The sequence below is a fragment of the Hemiscyllium ocellatum genome, chromosome 43 (genome assembly GCF_020745735.1).
Source record: "Hemiscyllium ocellatum isolate sHemOce1 chromosome 43, sHemOce1.pat.X.cur, whole genome shotgun sequence".
Classification (NCBI taxonomy): Eukaryota; Metazoa; Chordata; class Chondrichthyes; order Orectolobiformes; family Hemiscylliidae; genus Hemiscyllium; species Hemiscyllium ocellatum.
In genome coordinates this window covers 29,944,232-29,967,214 of record NC_083443.1, presented here as the reverse complement: position 1 = coordinate 29,967,214, position 22,983 = coordinate 29,944,232, and the positions used below count along the sequence as shown (strand labels likewise).

At 44.1% G+C, this 22,983-nt stretch overlaps 1 protein-coding gene across 1 annotated transcript in view; it reads left to right on the top strand.

Annotated features, from left to right (window-relative positions):
- cdh23 (cadherin-related 23) overlaps window positions 1–18,484 on the top strand; it is a 674,096-nt gene extending 655,612 nt beyond the window's left edge. The window contains exons 60-67 of the mRNA XM_060854138.1: window positions 1,738–1,858; window positions 4,940–5,019; window positions 8,602–8,642; window positions 10,375–10,435; window positions 11,103–11,232; window positions 13,255–13,377; window positions 14,428–14,538; window positions 17,741–18,484. Coding sequence (XP_060710121.1) covers window positions 1,738–1,858; window positions 4,940–5,019; window positions 8,602–8,642; window positions 10,375–10,435; window positions 11,103–11,232; window positions 13,255–13,377; window positions 14,428–14,538; window positions 17,741–18,064 — 991 coding nt within the window. The 3' untranslated portion in view covers window positions 18,065–18,484. The remainder of the gene's footprint in view (window positions 1–1,737; window positions 1,859–4,939; window positions 5,020–8,601; window positions 8,643–10,374; window positions 10,436–11,102; window positions 11,233–13,254; window positions 13,378–14,427; window positions 14,539–17,740) is intronic.
- Window positions 18,485–22,983: the final 4,499 nt, after the last annotated feature.

Sequence of the window (22,983 nt, the reverse complement as noted above, 5' to 3'; positions counted from 1 at the left end):
CAAGTTGCATTTATACCAGCACCTGTAATGTTTGAGAAAGGCGAAGGAGAAACAGTGTGGGGAAATCCAAGGGACATCTGTCACCCTGGAATTGTGTGATGGCTGCTGTAGTGGAGCTGCCTCCACCTGAGGACCTTTTGCCACCTCAGAACATCTCACAGTGTTTTAAACCCAATGAAGCCCTTTACATACATATGTGGTCTGACCAGGAGTAGGCCATTCGGCCCCTCAAGCCTGCTGTTCTATTCAATAAGATGATGGTTGGCTCTGTTTGAATTTCAGATTTCCTATCCCCACCTGTAGCATTTGATTCTGTTGCTGAATCTACCCCCCCCCCCGCCTTGAAAATAATCAGTAGCAGTGGGTCAGTGAAAAAATTCTGCCAGCCCTGTTACTCAGCTACAGTGAGTGATAGAGTCAGAAACACTGGGGATTCAGTGTCAACAGAAGTGTGACCAGGACAGAGAGGGTATCGTCTCTGATAGAGAGAACATCCTATCTGATTGCAATCACCATCAACAGCAACAACCTGAAGAGGTTTTAGAAGTTACTCAACTGGAGAGGGAAGAGGATGGTTGTGGTTTTAGCTCCTCAGGATAAAGAGACCATTGTCTGTTCTCCTGGTTTCAATAGAAAGGTCACCAATGTCTGAGGAGCTGTCAGTGACTCACCTTTTAAAAATGTAAACACAATAATAAAATATCAGAGAGCTGTTTTCATCGAATCCCTACAGTGTGGAAGCAGGCCATTCGGTCCATTGAGTCCACACCAGCCCTCTGAAGAGCAGCCCATCCAGACCTACGGGTTTGAAAAGTGCTGTCAGAATTGCTGCAGTGCATTGTGTGCATTGGACATGTGGTATTATGGCCTGACCAGACAGGGACTGCATCCTCACTACGTGACGTGTGAAGCAGTGGTATAATTGATCTTGGTTTCAGTCATTTACTCGCTGATTGTACACAATATGCTGACTCCATTAAACAATCAGTTGTTAAGTGTGTCATGTAACAGTAATTGCCAATAAGACACAACCCAGACCCTGTAGAAGTCTGAGACTTAATGACAATTGTAGTGGTTAATAAGCTTCAAGATATCTGTCTCAACAACACCCATGTCTTTATGACATGTTATATTAGATAGCACATGGGGAGGCACAGACCTTATCAGATATCCAGGATCAGCTACGGTCCCTGCTCCCAATCGCTATCCGTTGTTCTCACTCACATGTATCTGTGCTTAGGTGTGCACCAAGCACAGGTTCACACTCAACTGTTACTCAAAGGTTCGGTGATATATTGGTCATGTCCAAATCTCGTTTAACCCAACAAATGTCAATACAAATGTTGCCAGTGTGCATCAGGAGGAGGCAATGACTGTTTAACGTGGATGGAGTGCCATTCATGTGGGTTATCTTGTCCCTGATTGCACAAAACTTCCCAGAGAAATGGGGATATTCCCTCATGCTGCTGCGTTGTGCCTTGTAGATGGTGAGTTACTTGCTGCAACATTTTCAGCCTTTGACCTGCTCTTGGAGCCACAGTATTTGATTAGTGCAGATTACGGTCCACAAATCTTAACAGAGAAGCGTTGCTATGTGAAGCAGAATGACTTCAAAACATTTTCACTAGAAGCATCACTACCAATAACACAAAGAGCAAGCCGGCCTGTGATGGTTGAGTTTGGGATGAAAGCGTGCCCATGATTGACCCGACATATCACTGTGTGATTCTGTTCCAGGGTAATCCAAATGATTGATGAAAATAAGGAACAGCTTAGAAATCTCTTCCGGAATTACAACATCCTTGATGTCCAGCCAGCTGTCACTGTCAGGGTAGCTAATGACATGACGTCTTTACAGGTAACATTAAATTCTGGAACTCTCCGTTAACACAAGTCACTGGGTCTCTGTCATTCGAGTGTTGCCGAGGTTTAGGCTTCCAAAATAAACAAATTCTCTGCTGGCACAATCATAGGCCACCCACTTGTAGGCTGCAATGCAAACATCGTCTCTGACTGCGGAAAACATTCCTTGTAATGAGCATGTCTGGCCTTCCAAAAGAGAATTGGATGATTCATCTGAAGAGAAAACATTTTTCAGGGCTAACAGGGCAAGAAAGGAGTGAGGCTAGCTCAATAGCTCTTACTGGGAGAGCTAGAATAGATAGGCTGAGTGGCCTCCAACTGTGCAGCATTCATTCCAGCTGCAATTCACCCTCCAGCCTGGCAAATGTTTTCCAGTGAGCCTCCCACACAGAGGGCAAGACACACACTCAACAAAACAAGTCCAGTGCCACATCAGTGAATGGCATAAAACTGTGTCCCAAACTGATCTCAATCTCTCTAACCTTGCCCCAGCTCCAGCCCCAGGTTTGTAGTTACCTAAGGGACTCAGCTCTACACTGGACGTGTCAATTATAGTCATACAGATGTACAGCACGGAAACAGACCCTTCAGTCCATCTCGTCCACGCTGACCAGACATCCTAGATTAATCTAGTCCCATTTGCAAGCATTTATCCCATATCCTTCTAAACACTTCCTATTCATGTACCATACAGATGCTGTAATTGTATCAGTCTCTACCATTTCTTCTGGCAGCTCATTCCATACACGCACCACCCTTTGCATGAAAAAGTTGCCCCTTCGGTCCTTTTTAAATCTTTCTCCTCTCACTTAAATCTCTGCCATCCAGTTTTAGACTCCCGCACCCCAGGAAAAAGATCTTGGCTATTCACCCTATCTATGCCCTTCAGCCCCCGATGCTCCAGGGAAAACAGCCCCAGCCTATTCAGCCTCTCACTGTAGCTCAAACCCTCTAATCCTGGCAATATCCTTGTAAATCTTTGCTGAACCCTTTCAAGTTTCACAACATCCTTCCTATTGGGAGGGAGATCAGAATTGCACACAATATTCCAAACGTTGCCTAACCAAAGTCCTGTACAGCCACAACGTGACCTCACAACTCCTGCACTGACCAATAAAGGCAAGTATAAAAACACCTTCTTCACTGTCCCGACTACCTCGGCCTCCAATTTCAAGGAGCTATGAATGTGCACTCCAAGGTCTCTTTGTTCAGCAACACTCCCCAGGACCTTACCCTGACGTGTATAAACTCAAATAGATTGTCCGTGTGCTGAATTCTCAGGGCCCAGCATCAGCTGCACATCATCACGTTCTAAGCAACAGACCCTGTGTGGCACCAAACACAAGATCACCCAAAACTTCTAAACCATCGCTTACTCTCTGCACTCTCAAAATGATGTACACCTTAAACACGAGCCAATACAAAAATTGTTTCTTTTGACATTGTGCATAACCTAGTTCTTGTTTTGTTTTTGCTTTCCTTATCAAGTCGATTCTCACAGCCTCTAAACCCCACATAGGAGATGGGAACCCAGACCCTAGTTATTGCACTGTTGTTTAGTTTATTGTAATAACCAAATCCCTCCTTATCCATACCATCACTTCTTGATAATAGTGACTGTCAGTAAAGGCACTGACAAAAGCCACATTTAAGGTGGTAACAAGGATTTGAGAGGGTAGACAGAGAGAAATGATGGCCACAGGTGAAAGACATTGACACTGGGGAGGATGGAGGGACGGGTGGTAATGGTTGATGGGATGAAGGGTGGTTGCTGCTGCAAAACCTTAAACTTCCAGCCATGCTGCTGACTGGTGATTTCAGAGAGAAGTTCGCCAGTCTGATGGGAGCAGACAAAAATTGGAACTATCTTCCTGAAGTAGGTTGAAGCTAAAAGTCAACTGAATTTCCTGAACCGAGATCGAAAGACCTTGGAAGGCAAGAGTTAATGCAGATATGGAACCAACACAGCCAAGTCCAGGGTAAACGCAGCCACAACCAGGGTAAATGCAGGCGCATCCAGGGTAAACACAGCCATGTCCAGCATAAACATAGCCACGTCCAGCATAAACACAGCCACGTCCAGGGTAAATGCAGGCACATCCAGGGTAAACGCAGCCACGTCCAGCATAAACACAGCCACATCCAGCGTAAACGCAGCCACGTCCAGGGTAAATGCAGGCGCATCCAGGGTAAACACAGCCACGTCCAGCATAATCACAGTCACATCCAGGGTTAGGGTTAGGGTTAGGCATGTCCAGGGTAAACACAGCCATGGACAAGTTGTATTTATGGCCCGTTTACGTGTTAACATTCCTGAGCAGATGTAGGCACTTTGGCCCCTCAAGGTTGCTGCATCATTCAGTGAGATGATGATTCATCTACTTCGGTCCCACATTCCCATCTGCCCCTGGTGACCTTTGAGTTGTACACTGTTACGTGATATGACTAGTTTGTTTAAAAATCTATCCCAGTTTTTGGTCATCTCCTTGTGTGACTCAATGTTGTACCTTGTCTTAAAATGCTCCCGAGACCCTTTCATCAGGTTTAAGGTGCTGTATAAAACTGTGTTAGGGCAGCGTGCAATCAATACACAGACATGACTCTGCACACATCCTACTCCTTGTTTCAGTTTACTGTATCAGGGCAGGTGGAGGGGGGGGAGGGGTGGGGGTGGTTGCCTGAGAAGATGCTATGAATATTGCTGGTGGCCAGAGCCCCAGAAATGTTCGATCCAGCCCGAAAAACTAGAAAGGTTTGGCAAATTGTCATTTGGACTTTCGACATAAAGTGCTCTTTTCTGTAAATCTTACACAGCGGAGGGTTAAATACGTTTGCCAGTTTCTGTCCTGGCGTGACACGATGCAATAGTACTGGAATTAGGAGTGGATACAAGCAATCAATTAACCTGTAAACATTTACAATAGTTATCCACTACACTGACCTTCACTTTGCTTACAGCACTGCAGACTGATTACATTTCAGTAAGGAATGTTATTGTCAGTGATATTGGAGATGTTTTGGAATGATGAAAGGCGCTGTATAAATCCCAAAGTCAGTCTTTCTTCTTTTTTTATAGATGGCAATAATTATTCTGGCAGTTTTGCTGTTCCTGGCTACTATGCTGTTTATCTTTATGAATTGGTATTACAGGACAGTGTAAGTGTCTTGGTTCACCCTTATGTTGCACAACATGTAATTCACAATGAAATTAACTTCTGGGTACCTTGTGTGTGTGTGTGAGAGAGAGAGAGTGTCAGGGGTTTGTCCTCTGAGCTGTAATAAACAAAAATAGAAAGTGCTGGAGAAACTCAGCAGGTCTGGTAGCAGCTGTGAAGACACAGAGGTAACGTTTTGAGTCCAGTGACTTTTCTTCAGAAGAAAAACAAAAGAAGCTGTAAATCAGAAACAATGGTTGCAAAAACAGAAATTGCTGGAAAGGTTCAGCAGGTCTGGCAGGAGTTGTGAAGAAAAATCAGAGTTAACATTTTGGGCCCAGTTCTGACCGTCACGGAGCTTTTCCAGCAATTTGTTTTTGCGACCTTTCTTCAGAAGTGGACTAGATACATTAACTCTCTCTTTGGTGCTGCCAGGACCTGCTGAGTTTGTCCTAGGAATTTTGCTCATGTTTATTTCAGATCACCAGCAGGCGTCGTTCTTTCTCTGTTTGATGATGTTATTGTTTTTGAGCTGTTTCTGATTCTCCAGGGCGACCCTGTGACTTTACAACAGGTCAGAGTTAAAACCAGAGCAGACCTGTCAGCTGGATGGCTGGTTTGCATTACAACATGACACCAACAGCACAGGTTCAATTCCTGCACTGGCTGTGGTTACCACGACTGTTCCCACCTTCTCACCCTCTCCCCTCACCGGAGGGATAATGACCCCCAGGTTAAATCACCACCAGTGTGTCGCTCTAATGAGAGGGCAGCCTTATGTGACTATAGAGACTTAGCTTCATTCGTTGAACAGAAGGAGCTGTTGAGAAGACTGTGCTGTGTCACACCCAGATTGTGCTCAGCAGCTCCACGTTATATAAATGTTGAATCTTCCTCCTTCACTCAGAAACAGACTGGGTTCAGGGAATGAGGAGATTGCAAATCAGCATCAGAAACCTGAGCTGACAGTGAGAGCACATCTGAGTCACTATTTAAATATCCCACAGCTCAGGGAATTGCAGCTGATAGGAACAGTCAGACACAAAATGGCGAGAACAGCGAAAGTGTGTGGATGAGAGAGAGAGACACAGAAAGTGAGAGACTTGGGCAGGGATGTGATGTTATTGTCAAACAGTCTTCTATACTTTGGGGCAGTATTTTGGGAACTGAAATTTCAACTGAAGTAAGGGTAGCAGATTGGCTCCACCCAGTCTTATTTGCCCAAGGAGGATTATAATTTTTTTTATTATTCATTCGCGGGATGAGGGCGTCACTGGCTGGACCAGCATTTATTGCCCATCCCTAATTGCCCAGAGGGCAGTTAAGAGTCAACCACATTGCTGTGGGTAAATGGTTCCCTGAGGGTCTGATCTATTTCCTTGCCAAAATAGTTAAAAGTACTGCCTGAGGCTTCTTATTTCTGGGTCACACATACATGAGTGTATATGGCCTGTGCAGAGATGGACTGAGATTCAGCCTCTGCCACATGGGCAGACCCAGTTCTTTCCAACAGGATCAGTATCACTGATATAATTACTCTCAATATTTTTCAGTCAAGGTCATGCAGATGAAGGTTAAACTGTTTTATCCACGTCACTTAAAATTCATCCCCATGTCATAGCAGAATATTTCAGTTTAAAGCACACATTTTCCCTCATAACCTGCAACTTGGCTGATCTTTGGATCATGCTTCTGATAAGGACGTTCCAGTGGATCGGCCTCGTTTCGTCAACAGCCATTGCTTCGGGTCGATAACTGCTTGGTAATCCAGTCTCCCAGAAGCAAAGTCAACTTGTCACATTCCCCATGTCCCCTGGGCAGAACCAGCCCCAGGACAGAGGGCAGCTTCAGTATGTCTGACAAGTTACAGCTAACTGGTCCATTGAAAGCATTAAATGACAGCAAACATCTGTAACCGCACGCTGTAGAGTAATAAGCTTCATCTGGGGCATGGTGCTGTTCAGCATTTAAGTTGGGACTATTTCAAAGACACAAAAAGGCCATTGAGTTTGTATAAGCTCAGCATCCACTGCATCTACAATTTGAAGTCAACCACTCCTATTCTTTGTTTGCAAATTGTCATAAACATTTGTCTCATTTAACTGGACTGCGCTTCTTGCAAGGTTACAGCACAACAGGAGGCGTATTGGCTCATTAATTCCCTACCTTCACCATTACTGCTGCATTCAAGAGGCATTAACTTTCTGTTCAAGTCCATGTGAAAATGCTGGGCTCTAGTCACGTGACCGAGGCGGAACCTCAGTCCAGCTCTGCATGTGCCATATACACTCATGTATGTGTGGTCCAAACATAAAAAGTCCTGGGCAGTACTTATACTTGGTCATAGGGAACAGAACAGACAATCATTTGCCCATTATAATCCTGCCCACAAACTTCCAGAGCAAGTAAGACTGGGTGTAGCCAACAACCAGACAGCCAATCTGTCCTCGCTCATTTTAAGCCTCACTTCAGTTGAAATTTCTGCTGTTCCCCCAAATTCCACCTGAGTATAGAAGACTCTCTGACAATGAGCCTTAACTTCACAAACCCACCCCACTCTCACACTGGTTCTCTCTCTCTCTTTCTCCCACACACAAAGACATTTCCTGTGCTCTCAGTTCTATCAGATTATTCCTATCAAGTGGGCGGCGTGGTTGGTCAGTGGCTAGCACTGCTGCCTCACAGCACCAGGGACCCGGGTTGAATTCCCAGCTCCGGCAGCTGTCTGTGTAGAGTTTGCACATTCTCCCAGTGTCTGCGCATTCACCCCGTGTCTGCGTGAGTTTCCTCCGGGTGCTCCGGTTTCCTCCCACAATCCAAAGATGTGCAGGTTAGGTGAATTGGCCATGCTAAATTGCCCGTTGTGTTAGGTGCAGGGGTAAATGTAAGGGAGTGGGTCTGGGTGGGTTGCTCTTCGACGGGTCGGTGTGGACTTGTTGGGCTGAAGGGAACCCACTGTAGGGAATCTAAGAAATAAGTGTAACTGACCTGTGGAATATTTAAATGACTCTGACATTCTCCAAAATCTGACCTCAAATTCTCCACTACTCCCTCAAGCAGTGCATTCTAGATCGTAACCACTTACTGCATTAAAATGTTTAGTCACACATTGCCACTGCTCCTTTCACTGATCAGCTTAAAGCAGTTTCGTCTGGATCTCAGCCCCTCCACCGATCTGCTGTGTGTCAAGCCCTTGTGATTTTAAACACCTCTGTTAAATCTCCTCTCTACCTTCTCTTCTCTAGCCTCAGTCTGAGCTTTTCCAATCCTACCATAGTGGAGGGGAGCTACTGAATCTGTTTCAAAATGATTTTACAACCGCCCCCGCTATACAAGATGCTCCTTGCCACAAAAATTGACCATATAGCTTCTTCTCACTTCTTCGTACTTGCATTGCCTGTCATGTGATCCCCTTTGAAATAAGGCTATAATATGTCACACTCTGCTTTACAATGGGCTCACTATACTTACTGATCATATCTGCAGCAACCTCCGGCTCTAGATAACTATCTCTTGAAGCGTGAAGACCAGAACCTCTCTCACTTTTCTAAATGTTGACTGTCTCTTTGTTTATTGCCAACAGGCACAAAAGAAAGTTGAAGGCTATTGTAGCAGGTTCCACTGGTAAGAACTGCAATCAGAGTTGGCAATATTTACAATAATGAAAAATATTTTATATGTAAATTAATTCACCCCAATACCTGAGGGTAGATGCTTAAGGGCTGACAACCCCTGTTCGAAGACACAATTACATACCTCTGGAGTAACTGGGACTTACACCTAAATTTCCTGGCTAGAGACAGGGAAACTACCATTGTGCCACAACAACTGTCTGAAGACGTTTGCAAAGCATCCCAATAGTTGCAGTAGTGATTTAGATAAATGATTTAGATTAGACCTTATCCTGTGCTTACATCGCAACATTTAGACTTTGAGGCCTGAGAGAGATATTGCTTGATCTGACCAAAACACATGCATGTGTTGCACAGTTGGCAAATGACGTCCTTAATTAAACAGAGAATTCTTTAAATTGTTGTGAGCGTGACCATAGGATGACAGATTGTTTCTGGTCCTGGGTTTATAGACCTGGTTGGTGTAATAATCATTGGAGCTAATGGGGTGGGGGGGGGGGGGGGGGAAGAGGTGATCGCCTAGTGGTATTCTTGATAGACCCAGAGACCCAGGTCATTTTCTGGAGCTGAAAATGTGTTACTGGTTAAAGCGCAGCAGGTCAGGCAGCATCCAAGGAACAGGAAATTCGACGTTTCGGGCACAAGCCCTTCATCAGGAATGAGGAAAGTGTGTCCAGCAAGCTAAGATAAAAGGTAAGGAGGAGGGACTTGGGGGAGGGGCGATGGAGATGTGATAGGTGGAAGGAGGTCAAGGTGAGGGTGATAGGCCGAAGTGGGGTGGGGGCAGAGAGGTCAGGAAGAAAATTGCAGGTTAGGAGGGCGGTGCTGAGTTCGAGGGAATCGACTGAGACAAGGTGGGGGGAGGGGAAATGAGGAAACTGGAGAAATCTGAGTTCATCCCTTGTGGTTGGAGGGTTCCCAGGTGGAAGATGAGGCACTCTTCCTCCAACCGTCGTGTTGTTACGTTCTGGCGATGGAGGAGTCCAAGGATCTGCATGTCCTTGGTGGAGTGGGAGGGAGAGTTAAAGTGTTGAGCCACGGGGTGGTTGGGTTGGTTGGCCCGGGCGTCCCAAAGGTGTTCTCTGAAATGTTCCGCAAGTAGGCGGCGCGTCTCCCCAATATAGAGGCGGCCACATCGGGTGCAACGGATGCAATAGATGATGTGTGTGGAGGTGCAGGTGAATTTGTGGCGGATATGGAAGGATCCCTTGGGGGCTTGGAGAGAGGTAAGGGAGGTGGTGTGGGCGCAAGTTTTGCATTTTCTGGAGACCTGCATTCAAATCCCACCATGGCAGATGGTAGAATATGAATTTACTGCAAATCTGGCATTAACATAATACTATAGTGCATTGTTTAAAGACCGCATCTGGTTCAATAATCCCCTTGGGGAGGGAATGTGCCGTTCTTACCTGGTCCAAGCAATTAAGGACAGGGCAATAAATGGCCAGTGATGCTCTGATCTCAGAAATGAATTGTGACATTGTTAAAAGCACTATGCAATCAGTTTTTTTTTGTCAAATCCCTTGCCATCGTCTATTGAACCTATTTGTAGTCACGCTGTTTTCTCCTCCTTTGTATCAATGTGCATGCCAGCCTGCTGGTTTCTGTACTCAGTAACCTGAGAAGGTATAGGAACAAAAAGCATGACAAGCTGATAACCTCGAAAACATGTTGAACATCTTCGAAACAGAGCAAGTGTTGAAGATCTGTGTCATTCTGTTTAGGTAACCAAGGGTTTATGGACATCTTGGACATGCCGAACACTAACAAGTATTCGTTTGAAGGGTAAGTGACCTGAAGATTTGGCTGAGATTCAGAGGATTGATTGATTTAACCCATTGTACTTTACGGGTGCAGAGGCAACTACTGAACTGGGGCAGATTTTATGACGATAGCTGGAAGGCTCCAGTCACAATCTGCTAATCGGCAACAGGTTTTGGGTGCCATTGGCAGTAGAATATTCCTTGCCATTTTTGATCCAATATCTCACCACTCCCAAAAGCTCACAGAGCCTAGGGAGTGTGGTAATCGTAATGCATCGGCGCCAGAACACCAGGAGAAAAGTGAGATATGCCAGATAATCATTTTGTGTCTGAATTATCTGCGTCTTCCCTCTCAAAACCCATTCAGAGGTGGTTAGGTGAAAAGCTTGATCACCACAATCCTGGGACTGGGGAGTAATACGTCAACAACTTAGCCCTCACATTAATAGAGGTGACTTGTTACAGACATTCATTTGAGTTTTTGCAAATTTGGATATGAGCTGGAAAGTGTCAGAAAAAACATTGATCTATAGTAAAAGACAGTGCACTTCATATGACTGTGATTAAAACATGCAATTTCTGAACAAGTATCCCAAAGTATGATCAATTACTCAACACTGAGAAGTGTGCAGATGCTTTATACTGTCTGAAGGAGTATTCCCTTCATGGTGCTAATGTCTTGTTTTCAGGGCAAATCCAGTCTGGCTTGATCCCTTCTGCAGGAACTTGGAACTTGCTGCTCAGGCTGAGCAGGAAGATGACCTACCAGAGAACCTCAGTGACATCACTGACCTCTGGAACAGTCCAGCCAGGACCCACGTAAGTTTACCTGCCACCGTTTTGTTGACCCTTGGTGCTGACTGCAAAACAGGAACCTTCTCAACAGACCATAGGAGTAGGCCATTTGGCCCTTTGAACCAGCACCACCATTCATTATGATCATGGCTGATCAGCCACAATCAGTATCCTGTTCCTGCCTTGTCCCCATAATCCTGGATACCGCTATCTTTAAGAGCTCTATCCATCTCTTTCTTGGAAGTATCCAGAGACTGGGCCTCCACTGGCTCCTGGGGCAGATCATTCCACACACCCACCACTCTCTGGGTGAAGAAGTTTCTCCTCTACTCTGTTCTAACTGGCCCTACCCCTTTTTTTTAAACTGTGTCCGCTGGTTCTGGTCCTGAAGAAGGGCTTATGCCCGAAACGTTGACTTTCCTGCTCCTTGGATGCTGCCTGACCTGCTGCGCTTTTCCAGCAACACATTTTCACCGCTGGTTCTGGACTCATCCATCAGCGGAAACATGCTTCCTGCCTCCAGAGTGTCCAATCCTTTAATAATCTTATAGATCTCAATCAGTTCCCCCTCATCTCTAAACACAAGTGTAAACAAGCCCTGAAGTGTCATTTTAACAGGAACCAAGGAGAGCAAATAATGAGAGTTTTATCTCAACACTATTGAAGATGTACTTCCTTAATAAGAATTTTTGACAAAATAATTAGTGTCAGCTCTATTCTAGCTAGTTGCTTACAATCTAAGATCCTGGAGTTGATGTTTAAAACCAGCATCGTTGCCTCATCCCCAGAGACCACTATTCTAACTTTTAGCATCTCTTTAGTTGTACTAACAAGCCCCACGTATGTGCCATTGTGAAGTTTCAGATTGCAATGAACAGTGAAATCATTCTGTGGGTCTATGTTATAATTAGGGGAATCTTGTGAACCACAGTGACCATCTTTGGAGAAGTTAATAGCAGAAGGTACTGCATGTCCGGTCATCCCAAGTCAATGTAGAGTTTATAACAACAGACTTCTTCAGACTGGTGTGACAATTGTAATAATGCCAGCAGATAGTAGGACTGGCCTGTCAGATCCCAGAACAAAACCTGGCTTTATAGATCATTTTCTTTCTTGTTTAGATAATTAACATGGTCGCAGAGACATATCCAGATGAGACTGCACATTTTTTCTTGTGGAATAAACTTCTGTTCCATTGTTTAAAAAATACAAATGCTTTTGAAATATTAGCTGTCGAAATATTATTTCAAAAGTTAGCAAAATCAAAAACACACAAAGTTTCAACACTGTCCATGAGATTTCCTTTATCGCCATCAAAACGTTGCCATTTCTTGAGTGGTGCTAGGACAATATTCTATAACCCCTCAACAGCATTGGGGGTATACCTACATCACATGGAATGTAGTGGTTGAAGACAACAGCTCATCCCCACCTTCTCAAGGGGCAACAAGGGCTGGTCAATAAGTATTGATCCAAGCAATAAAGCCCACATCTCAGGAATTAATTTTAAGATAGACCCAAATGCAGAGAAATTACAGCCCTAGCTCAGTTCTTTAGGGTTATACTTAATTAACTGCTAACGGTTTGTGGTATGGACTGTAGAGAGAATTCAGTGAAGCCTTGCCAAATCTACCAAAATGAACTGCTTCACAAATCTGAGAGTCTTAAATTCTCTCAGATGTCATAACCTGCAGCTTTCTCAACAAAATTCTCCTCGTAGGAAAGTTTCATAAACTAAATGTTGAGATAGCTGGCCCCTGAACTACTCTAAACACCTTCTAGGAGAGAATCTTCCAAATTCAAGCCTAGTATCTTCTGAACTGAATACAAAGCTTGCTTCAGTTACCTGCGTTATGACAAATATCGGGTTTAGTCACTGTTCCAGAAGGTCTATCTGACCTTCAAAATTGTTTTAAAAGAAAACCTTTCTGAGAAGCAATCAGCAGCCATCTGCCTTGACTTTGAAATTCAAACTAGAGTACATAGAAATTATATAACCTTCATCACACACCTACAACCTCAACGACTATTGCCTTTCCTTTAAAGGGTACATTTGGCCGTGCCCCACCCACATCGAAGCTGGAGGATGATCGATATTTGCGTGCAGCCATACAGGAGTACGACAGCATTGCAAAACTTGGACAGATCATGCGAGAAGGTCCAATCAAGGTACGTTAGAATGAGATTACCAAGTCCATCCATTTTACAATGTGTCAAGGAGGATAATACAATTAGATGATGGATCCAACGGGTTGGGGCGCAACAAACATCCTATTGGCAGGGGGATTTTATGTCTTAAAAGTGGGACTCATCTGGTGGTTAACACAGGCATGAGGGGCCAAAGGGTGTCCTCCTGGGCTTGATCATTGTTATCGTAGAACCATACAGCTTTGACCTACCAAGTCTGCACCAAAGAACTGATCCCACTTTCCAGCAGTTAGCCTTGGATATTACTGATCTTTCAAGTACTCATCCAAGCTCTTTATAAAGGTTGAGAGATTTGTCATTTCAACAACCCTCCTTATTCGACTAATATTCCGCAAAGACGAGATTTGGAGAAAGCCATTCAGCCCTTCAAAACTGCTCTGCCAGTTAATGAGATCATGTCCGATCTGTTTGCATTCTGAATTCTACATTCTACTCCCGAAAACGTTGTCCTCCTGTTCACGAAGAATGTGCCCACCTCTGTTTTATCAACATATTCAAGGATCCCACTTCAACCCCCAAGGCAGAGAACTCGCAGATAGAATCCACACAGTGTGGGAAGAGGCCATTCAGCCCACTGGGTCTGTTCCAACCCTCTGAAAAGTATCCCAACCAGATCTGACCCCATCACCCTATCCTTGTAACCCTGCATTTCCCATGGTCAATCCACCCAACCTGCACTGTGGGAGGAAATCAGAGCATCCAGTGAAAATCCACGCAGACCTGGGGAGAAAGTGTAAACTCCACACAGTCACCTGAGGCTGGAATTAAACCTGGGTCCCTGGCGCTGAGAGGCAGCACTGGTAACCATTGTGCCACCATGCTGCCCCAAATTCCAAAATCTTAACCAAAGGAAAGAAAGTCCCTTTGTCTCTGTATTACTATTAGGGAGTGACTATGTCCTCTGCAAACACACAACAGCGAGATAGAGAACACATAGCAATGAAAAGTTCAGCTGGCCTCCCAAGCAGTCATGAAGAGGTGTATGTTTTACTTGCTGTGCATTATCTCAAGGGCTCCCTCTTGAAAGTGGTTCTGGATGACTATCTGCGGCTGAAGAAACTGTTTGCAGCTCGCCTAGCTCACAAATCCACTGGCAGTGGGGATCGCTCATCTGTGCTGGAGGTATAGCTGGTGTGAAACCAGTGGGTTTGCAGTGTGAAGTGCGGCTTGTCACTTTAATTGGCGGAGCATGGAAACCGGGTGTTCTGCTGTGCTGCCTGGGGTGCTGAGAGTTCATGGGTCTAGATGTGTGAAGGGGGAGCTGGAAGGAAATGCAAGGCATCACTCTCATTGAAAAGCTCAAAAGTTGCCAAGCAATGTGGTTGATTCATAACTGCCTTCTAAACAAAAGACTCTGGTTTAGCCAACAACATCACATGAACAAATAAAAATGGCTGACGTTAAAACTAATCAGCTAAGTAATATTTCGAAAGATTCACGTATTGAGATTCAGGTGGGCTGCTCATTAGAGTAGAGTGTGTGGTGCTAGAAAAGCACAGCAGGTAAGGCAGCATCCGAGGAGCAGGAGAGTCGATGTTTCAGACATAAGCCCTTCATTAGGATACTGCTGCTCTTCAGATTCTCCTGCTCCTTTATATCTACCACCACTCAACAGGTTCCCCAAGCTTGGAACCTGGGTGTGAATCTATTCTCTTGCTCAACATCACATCACTATCTCGTAGCTCACTGTGGCTTTCTCTAGTTTATTCTTGGATTCAGTGCGGAGGGTTATGTAAGGTGAACTGCCAGAGCATCTCTGCTAACCAAACCATTGACTTGTTGCATGCTTGTGCTGTGAACTTGGAGAACTATTCAAAGGGAAATTTGAAGTGGAAGAACTATTCCTTTTCCAGTCAGTCACAGACCACTTCAAAGTCCAGGTCATCTGGGGCTGCCAGATGTAAAATGAATCCAACCTGCAACAAGCAGTGAGGTTCCCAGTCCAGGTTTCAGCCCCATCTGTCAATAACACAATGGCGATCCAAAGAGACCATTGGAAGGGTTGCAAACTGAACAACTGGATAATTTAGAGGTTGGGTTGAAATTGGTGCCTCTGCATCATGCATCAACATTCAATACTGCACTCTTTAATGAGAAAGGAGAAAGTGAGGACTGCAGATGCTGGACATCTGAGTCGAGTGTGTGGTGGTGGAAAAGCATAGCAGGTCAGGCAGCATCCGAGGAGCAGGAGAATCTGAAGAGCAGCAGTATCCTAATGAAGGGCTTATGTCCAAAACATCGACTGTCCTGCTCCTCGGATGCTACCTTACCTGCTGTGCTTTTCTAGCACCACACTCTCTACTCTAATGAGCAGCCCACCTGAATCTCAATACGTGAATCTTTCGAAATATTACTTAGCTGATTAGTTTTAACGTCAGCCATTTTTATTTGTTCATGTGATGTTGTTGGCTAAACCAGAGTCTTTTGTTTAGAAGGCAGTTATGAATCAACCACATTGTTTGGCAACTAGAGTCACTCGTAGGTCAGACCCCGTAAGGATGGTAGACTTTCTTCCCTAAAGGGACATTAGTGAACAAATTGATTTTATTTTAAATAACCGACCATCAGGGCCAGGGCTAAGGTCCCAAACAAGGAACATCAGTAGGGCCCATAGTTTCTATCCCTGCCCTGGCTGCCACAAGGCTCACTCTCTATTCCAAATTTTATTGAATTCAAAATTTCACTGTACAGTAATTGGAATTCCAACCCAGGTCCCAGAACATTAGTCTGAAATTCTTGGTTACTGGGCAGGTGACAATTGACTCAGATTGCTAAAAAAAAGACATCCTCTTCACAAGTCACCTACTGAAGATTGGTTATGCTGCTCTGGCCTTAGTTGCTGAAGGACTAGAATTCAATAGGTATCTAATGATGATCATGAAGCCATTGCCGATTGTCAGGAAAACCCATCCAGCCCTTCAGGCAAGGAAATCTGCCATCCTCAGCGAGTCTGACCTACATGTGTCTCTAGACCCAATCACCAACTTTGAATTGCCCTCTGAAATGGCCTAGCTAACCACTCAGTTTAAGAGCAGACAATAAATGCTGACCAGCTAACGACACCCACGGCCCACAAGTGAATAAAAAGAACTTATTAATCCGTTACCACATGGAAACAAAACAAATTGTCACTTCTTGAACAGATGAAGAGGTGAGTTGGGAATAGAAATTACATTCCATTTATTCAACAGCATTAGAAAATTTCTTATCACTTGGAATAAGTGTGGCCATTCTTGTATAAACATAAACAGAATAGACCCCACACGTCCCATCCTCTCCCAAATGTTAACACTATAACATACAACTTCAGTAGATCGTCAGTATGCTGCGAAAATGGTTAAAACAACAAGTCCATTGTGAAGGGAAAAGCATGGGACGCCATCTGGGCTGACACTCCTAAAGGAAAAATGGCCAACCTTTCATTTTAATTAATGTGATATAAAACACCCAAATTGCTTCAGAGGCAAAGCAAGTTTTTTTTTTAAAAACTGTCATTACTTTATGACATAAAAACTAAATCCAACAGATGCTAGAGAATCTGAAATAGAAAAAAATAACTGGGAACCAATTCAGATCTAGGAGAAAGTGAGGACTACAGATGCTGAAGATCAGAGCTTAAAAATATGTTGCTGGAAAAGCGCAGCAGGTCAGGCAGCAAAGGAGCAGGAGAATCGACGTTTCAGGCATAAGCCCTTCTTCAGGAATCCTGAAGAATGCTGCCTGACCTGCTGCGTTTTTCCAGCAACATATTTTTAAGCCCCAATTCAGATCTGGCAGCATATGTGGAGACAGACAAAGAGACTGTTTCCAGTTTGACATGACTTCTTCAGACCTCAAGTTCTACAGTTCTGAAGAGCAGTCACTCTTACTCTGTTCCACACCTGATTGTTAGACAGTGGCCACCCAACTCTTCATCAATCTTCACACCTGTAGGAGCTTCAGTTCAGTAATTCCCTGAGCACTTTTCCTCTGGAAGAAAATTTCGCTTTAGTTCCATGTAACCCATCTGGCATGTGTAATCAACAATGGTGTTTCGATGTTCGATACCTCGATAATATTTTTGTAACACAACCGAACTGAGCAGATGCAATAGAAACAATTTCCCAGCTTCTGAATTCTTTAGGAATTCACCTTGTTTGCTCTGTCTGATGCAGCTCTATCATATTTGGCTTGTTCCAATCCAGACCACATGTGGTCGCCTCCTTCTGAACAAAATGCAACATGAATTGCCAGTGATGAGGAGTACTGAGTGAGTGCAAGGATATGATATAGCCTAATGGTCTGGGTTTTTTTTTCTCCAACTCTTCCCCATCTCTGTCAGCAGCTGGTTCCCAGTGACATGGAAGATGAGGAGGAGAAACCCCCTAGCCGTGGAACTCTGAAGTTCAAGCACCGGCACCCAGTGGAGCTGAAAGGTCCCGATGGTATTCACGTGGTTCACGGCAGCACTGGCACCTTGCTGGCCTCTGATCTGAACAGTCTGCCTGAGGATGACCAGAGGGTCTTGGTCAGATCCCTGGAAACGCTGAACACAGAAAGCGGGAGCTACGTGGACAGGAATGCCAGGACGGAGTCTGCCAAGTCTACGCCGCTGCACAAGGCGAGAGAACGGGTGATGGAGATTCCACTGGAGATCACAGAGCTTTGACAGCGATATCCAGGAGCCAGGAACACAAATGGATTGTTGGGGGAGGTAGCTGCAGAAAATAAACATAAAAGCTGCCTATAGTCACTTTTTTTTCGGGGAAGAGGGACCATTCTGCCCCCCCTAACTCCACACAACTCTGTTGACCGTAATCCCTCCACACGCACCGCCCCTAAGAACCAAGATACCAACAAACTCCTCTGACCAGATCCACCACCACTGTCAACACCACATCCCAAACTCATTCGCCCCCACTATTAACTGAAACATCTGAACTTTGCAACAATACAAGTCCAGCCACTATTCGATACAGGATCCTGGAATGTACTGGGGTTCCAAATCATGTTAAATTATATTGCAGTGTATAACCAATTTACATGAATTAAAGTCATACTGAAAATACTCAAATCATTAACCACAAAAATCAAGGATTTCTTTTCTCTTTCCATTTGAATAATATGAAACCTGAGCAACACTAAGTATCTAAAATAACTAACACTGATCTGGATAATATAAAAATATCAAACTGGGAAACTGTACCAGCTAGGGATCAAATTTGCTGCACATACGCACTCATATGTTTCCTTCATAGCCGTACAGTCTTGCCTTAAAAGCTGTAAGTGCAATAAACCAACTGGAAAATTATCTGTCTTTATTACAGACCAACATTGAAAGCAAGCAGTGTCAGCAGCAAACAAGATATTTCAGACACTCACTACTACAGACAACCTACCTTGATTTAAAACCTGGGTGCTTCCCAGGCAGACAAGCTAGAATGCTCACTGAAAGCATACAAACATTCCCTTACGTATATGCCCGCCCACCTCCACAGTCATCCTGATCAAGTTTCCTTTGCCTCTGCATTGCTTTGAGATCAACATATTGGTTCTTTAAGCTTGAAATTCCCTCCTCACTCTTCCAAAACTTTCCCCTAGGCCAATCTATCAACTCTAATAAACCTGACAACAAAACGAGGCATAGTACTCCAAGTGAAGTGATTAAACTAGCAATCTGTATAGTGCTACAACCAAATGGAATATATCAAGACAGCATCTGTTTCTTTAAACAAGACAACACACTGTTTTGGCTAAAGAAAATTTGAACACCTAGATGCTATAATCTCTAAGTGTTATCATTCCCTGCAAATAATCAATGCACTCCTTAATAGCTCTACCTACATGCTTCCTAATTTTTGGCTCATTCTGTGGCACATCAAGATCTTTGAAGTTAAAAATCGCACAACACCAGGTTATAGTCCAACAGGTTTAATTGGAAGCACACTTGCTCCTTCATCAGGTGATAGTAGAGTGCTCAATCCTAACAGAATTTATAGCAAAAATTTACAGTGTGATGTAACTGAAATGATACATTGAAAAGTTGAGTCTTTCATCTGTTTGGATACTATGATAGCTTCATTTCTTTCATGTGTAAATCACAAAATCTTTTTAATTAAAAAGTTGCATTCTCGAGTTAGCTGTTAACAATGTGTGATAGCTTGACAATATGTTGAAGGTGTTAGCCCCCTGTGTTCTCTGTCTATGCCATGATGTTTAGATTGATTCTAATCTAAAAAGTGAGATAACAGTTTTACATAAATTCATGCAGTTTTTGAGCAAAATACAATGTAACCCTGCAAGTACAAATTCACCCCACAAAATACATGTGTGCATGTGGGTTTTTGTCTGTGTGTGTGTGCGCGTGTCTCTGGGTTGGGGGTTGAGTGTGTGAGAAAGTGTGTGTGGGGGGTGAGTGTAGAGTGTCTTAAGTCTGTGAGGGGGTGCATGTGCGAGTGTGTGGGGGTATCTGTGTGTGCATCTGTGTATGTGTGTGTGTGTGTGTGTATATAGGAGTGCCTGTGTGTGTGTATATGGGAGGGCCTCAACTGGGACATTGGGTTCATGTCACATTACAGGTGACCACCATTGCACTATACACACACACAGACACTTACACACACACACACAGAGGCACTCCTATACATATATACACACTCGCGCACACAGACACCCTCACAGACTTAAGACACTCTACATTCACTACACACATACACTTTCTCTCACACACAACCCAGACAGACAGACAGACAGACAGACACACACACACACACACACACACACACACAGACAAAGACCTACAGGCACACATATTTTGTGGGGCGAATTTGTGCTTGCAGAGTTACATTGTACGTTGCTCAAAAACTGCATGAATTCATGTAAAACTCTGTTATCTCACTTTTTAGATTAGAATCAATCTAAACATCATGGCATAGACAGAGAACACAGGAGGCCAACACCTTCAACATACTGTCTAGCTATCATCCATTGTTAACAGCTAACCTGAGAATGCAACTTTTAAAAAAAGGTTTTGAGATTTACACATGAAAGAAATGAAACTATCATTGTCTTTCATCTGTTTGAATACTATCAATTTTTCAATGCATAATTTCAGTTACACCACACTGTAAATTTTTGCTATAAATTCCGTGTGTTAGGATTGAGCCCTCCACTACCACCTGATGAAGGAGCAACGCTCCGAAAGCTAGTGTGCTTCCAATTAAACCTGCTGGACTATAACCTGGTGTTGTGATTTTTAACTTTGTACACCCCAGTCTAACACCGGCATCTCCAAATCAAGACCTTTGAAGATCGTGTGCCCCCGCTCTCAAGACCCCAGTGTTAAATATTGATAAATCTACTGACTTTTGCCCTCTAGATTTGCCCTCTTAGCTTACCCTGCTAACAGCACACGTTGACAATTGGTGGGGTCACCTTCGGCAATTTGCCTATCGAGAACCGTCGACTCTAGCTCCCGGTAGAACTGGAGCTAGTTGCTAATCCAGCTTGGTTAAATCCTGCTGACCAAAAACCGAATCCACTAAATAAAGTGCAAAATCCCTTACCAGCTTTCCAGAGATCCAGGTACAATTCAACAGGACTCACCTCGTCCTGGTCACTTCTTCAAAATCCTGACATCTCTATGGCACTGCCTCTGGTGACAGAGTATCATACTGCTATGTAAATGGCAGAGCTATGAAATTATAACAACTTACAAATTGCTGCAGTTGTGACCATTGGAGGGCAGAGTGACTTAAACATCACAAACAACTTGTCTGTAAGGCACTCAGAGAACACACCAATGTTGACACCAAACCAAAGGAGGATACATCAGGGCAGATCACTAATAGCTTACAGATAGGATTCAAGTAGCATCATAAGTGGGGTTTTTTGGGAAGGCAACTCCAACACTTACACCTAAGAAACCAAGTCAAATTTTACATATTTTAGGCTTCACAAGCTATTATGGGTTACCAGTCTCCACAATGCTAAAAAAAAACAACTTTATGTCAACATTATTTAAAAACGTTGAAGGTGGAAATTCCTCTTAATACGGAAGCAGTGAACATTAATTCCCTGCATAATTTCAAGGCTATGGTTGGGTATCTAATTGCTGTGTTTTTTTAAAAAATAAATGTGTAAATTTTTACAGACTTGTAAATATATTTGCTATTAACTGTTCATGTGCATCATATGATTAGGTGCTGAGGTGAGAGATTCATTGGAACCTTGAATATTAATTTTGTTTTTGTTTGTCTAACCCAAAAATACTGGTTTGAATTGTGCCTTGTGATTCCGATTAATTTCATCTCAATCTGTCTTTATATAACCATTCCTGGGTGACAGAGAATGTAAAGATGAATTCAGAGCAAGTGTCTACCATGTGCTTCCTTAGAAGCTGCTGTACCACAGGAGATTGATAACCTGGGAATGAGATGATACACATCACTGAAGTCAGTCTGCTTTCAGAGCCCATACCAACTGTTGTGGTTCTGTTCGCCGAGCTGGGAGTTTTTGTTGCAAACGTTTCGTCCCCTTTCTAGGTGACATCCTCAGTGCTTGGGAGCCTCCTGTGAAGCGCTTCTGTCATGTTTCCTTCGGCATTTATAGTGGCTTGCATGGACTGCACAAAACACTACATAGGACAAACAAGAAGACAGCTAACAACCCGCATCCATGAACACCAACTGGCCACGAAACGACATGACCAGCTATCCTTAGTAGCCACACACACAGACGACAAACGACATGAATTCGACTGGGACAACACTACTATTATAGTGCAAGCCAAACAGAGAACAGCCAGGGAATTCCTAGAGGCATGGCACTCATCCACTGATTCCATCAACAAACACATTGACCTGGACCCAATATACCGGCCACTGCAGCGGACAGCAACTGACAACCAGAAGCGGCAGAGACAAGCCACTATAAATGCCGGAGGAAACATCACAGAAGCGCTTCACAGGAGGCTCCCAAGCACTGAGGATGTCACCTAGAAAGGGGACGAAACGTTTGCAACAAAAACTCCCAGCTCAGCGAACAGAACCACAACAACGAGCACCCGAGCTACAAATCTTCTCCCAAACTTTGAACACCTATGGGCGAGAGACGCTAAGACATACCAACTCTCAGTTCAAGTGAAAACTGTCTTTGCATAGCAGATTGCATGGAGCAAGATTGTTGTCCCCAGGCAGCTTTTGGACATCAGTCAACATGACCAAACCTGCCACTCAGTCATTCATTGCAGCACGTAAATGACTGCTGCATCTGTCCAGGAGAAAGTGAGGATTGCAGATGCTGGAGATCAGAGTCAAGAGCATGGTGCTGGAAAAGTGCAGCAGGTCAGGCAACATCCGAGGAGCGGGAGAATAGAGTGCTTATGCCCAAAACGTCGATTCTCCTGCTCCTTGGATGCTACCTGACCTGCTGCATCTGTCCACCCAAACCACTGCCCTGCTGTAAGTGAGTCATGCAAAACTTTGCATCTAAAACCATAACCTTCACAATTCAACAAATAGACAAATTAGACAGATGCACAGCTGAAAGGATTCAGCAGATCCTTTCTGTCCAACATCCTGAGTGGAA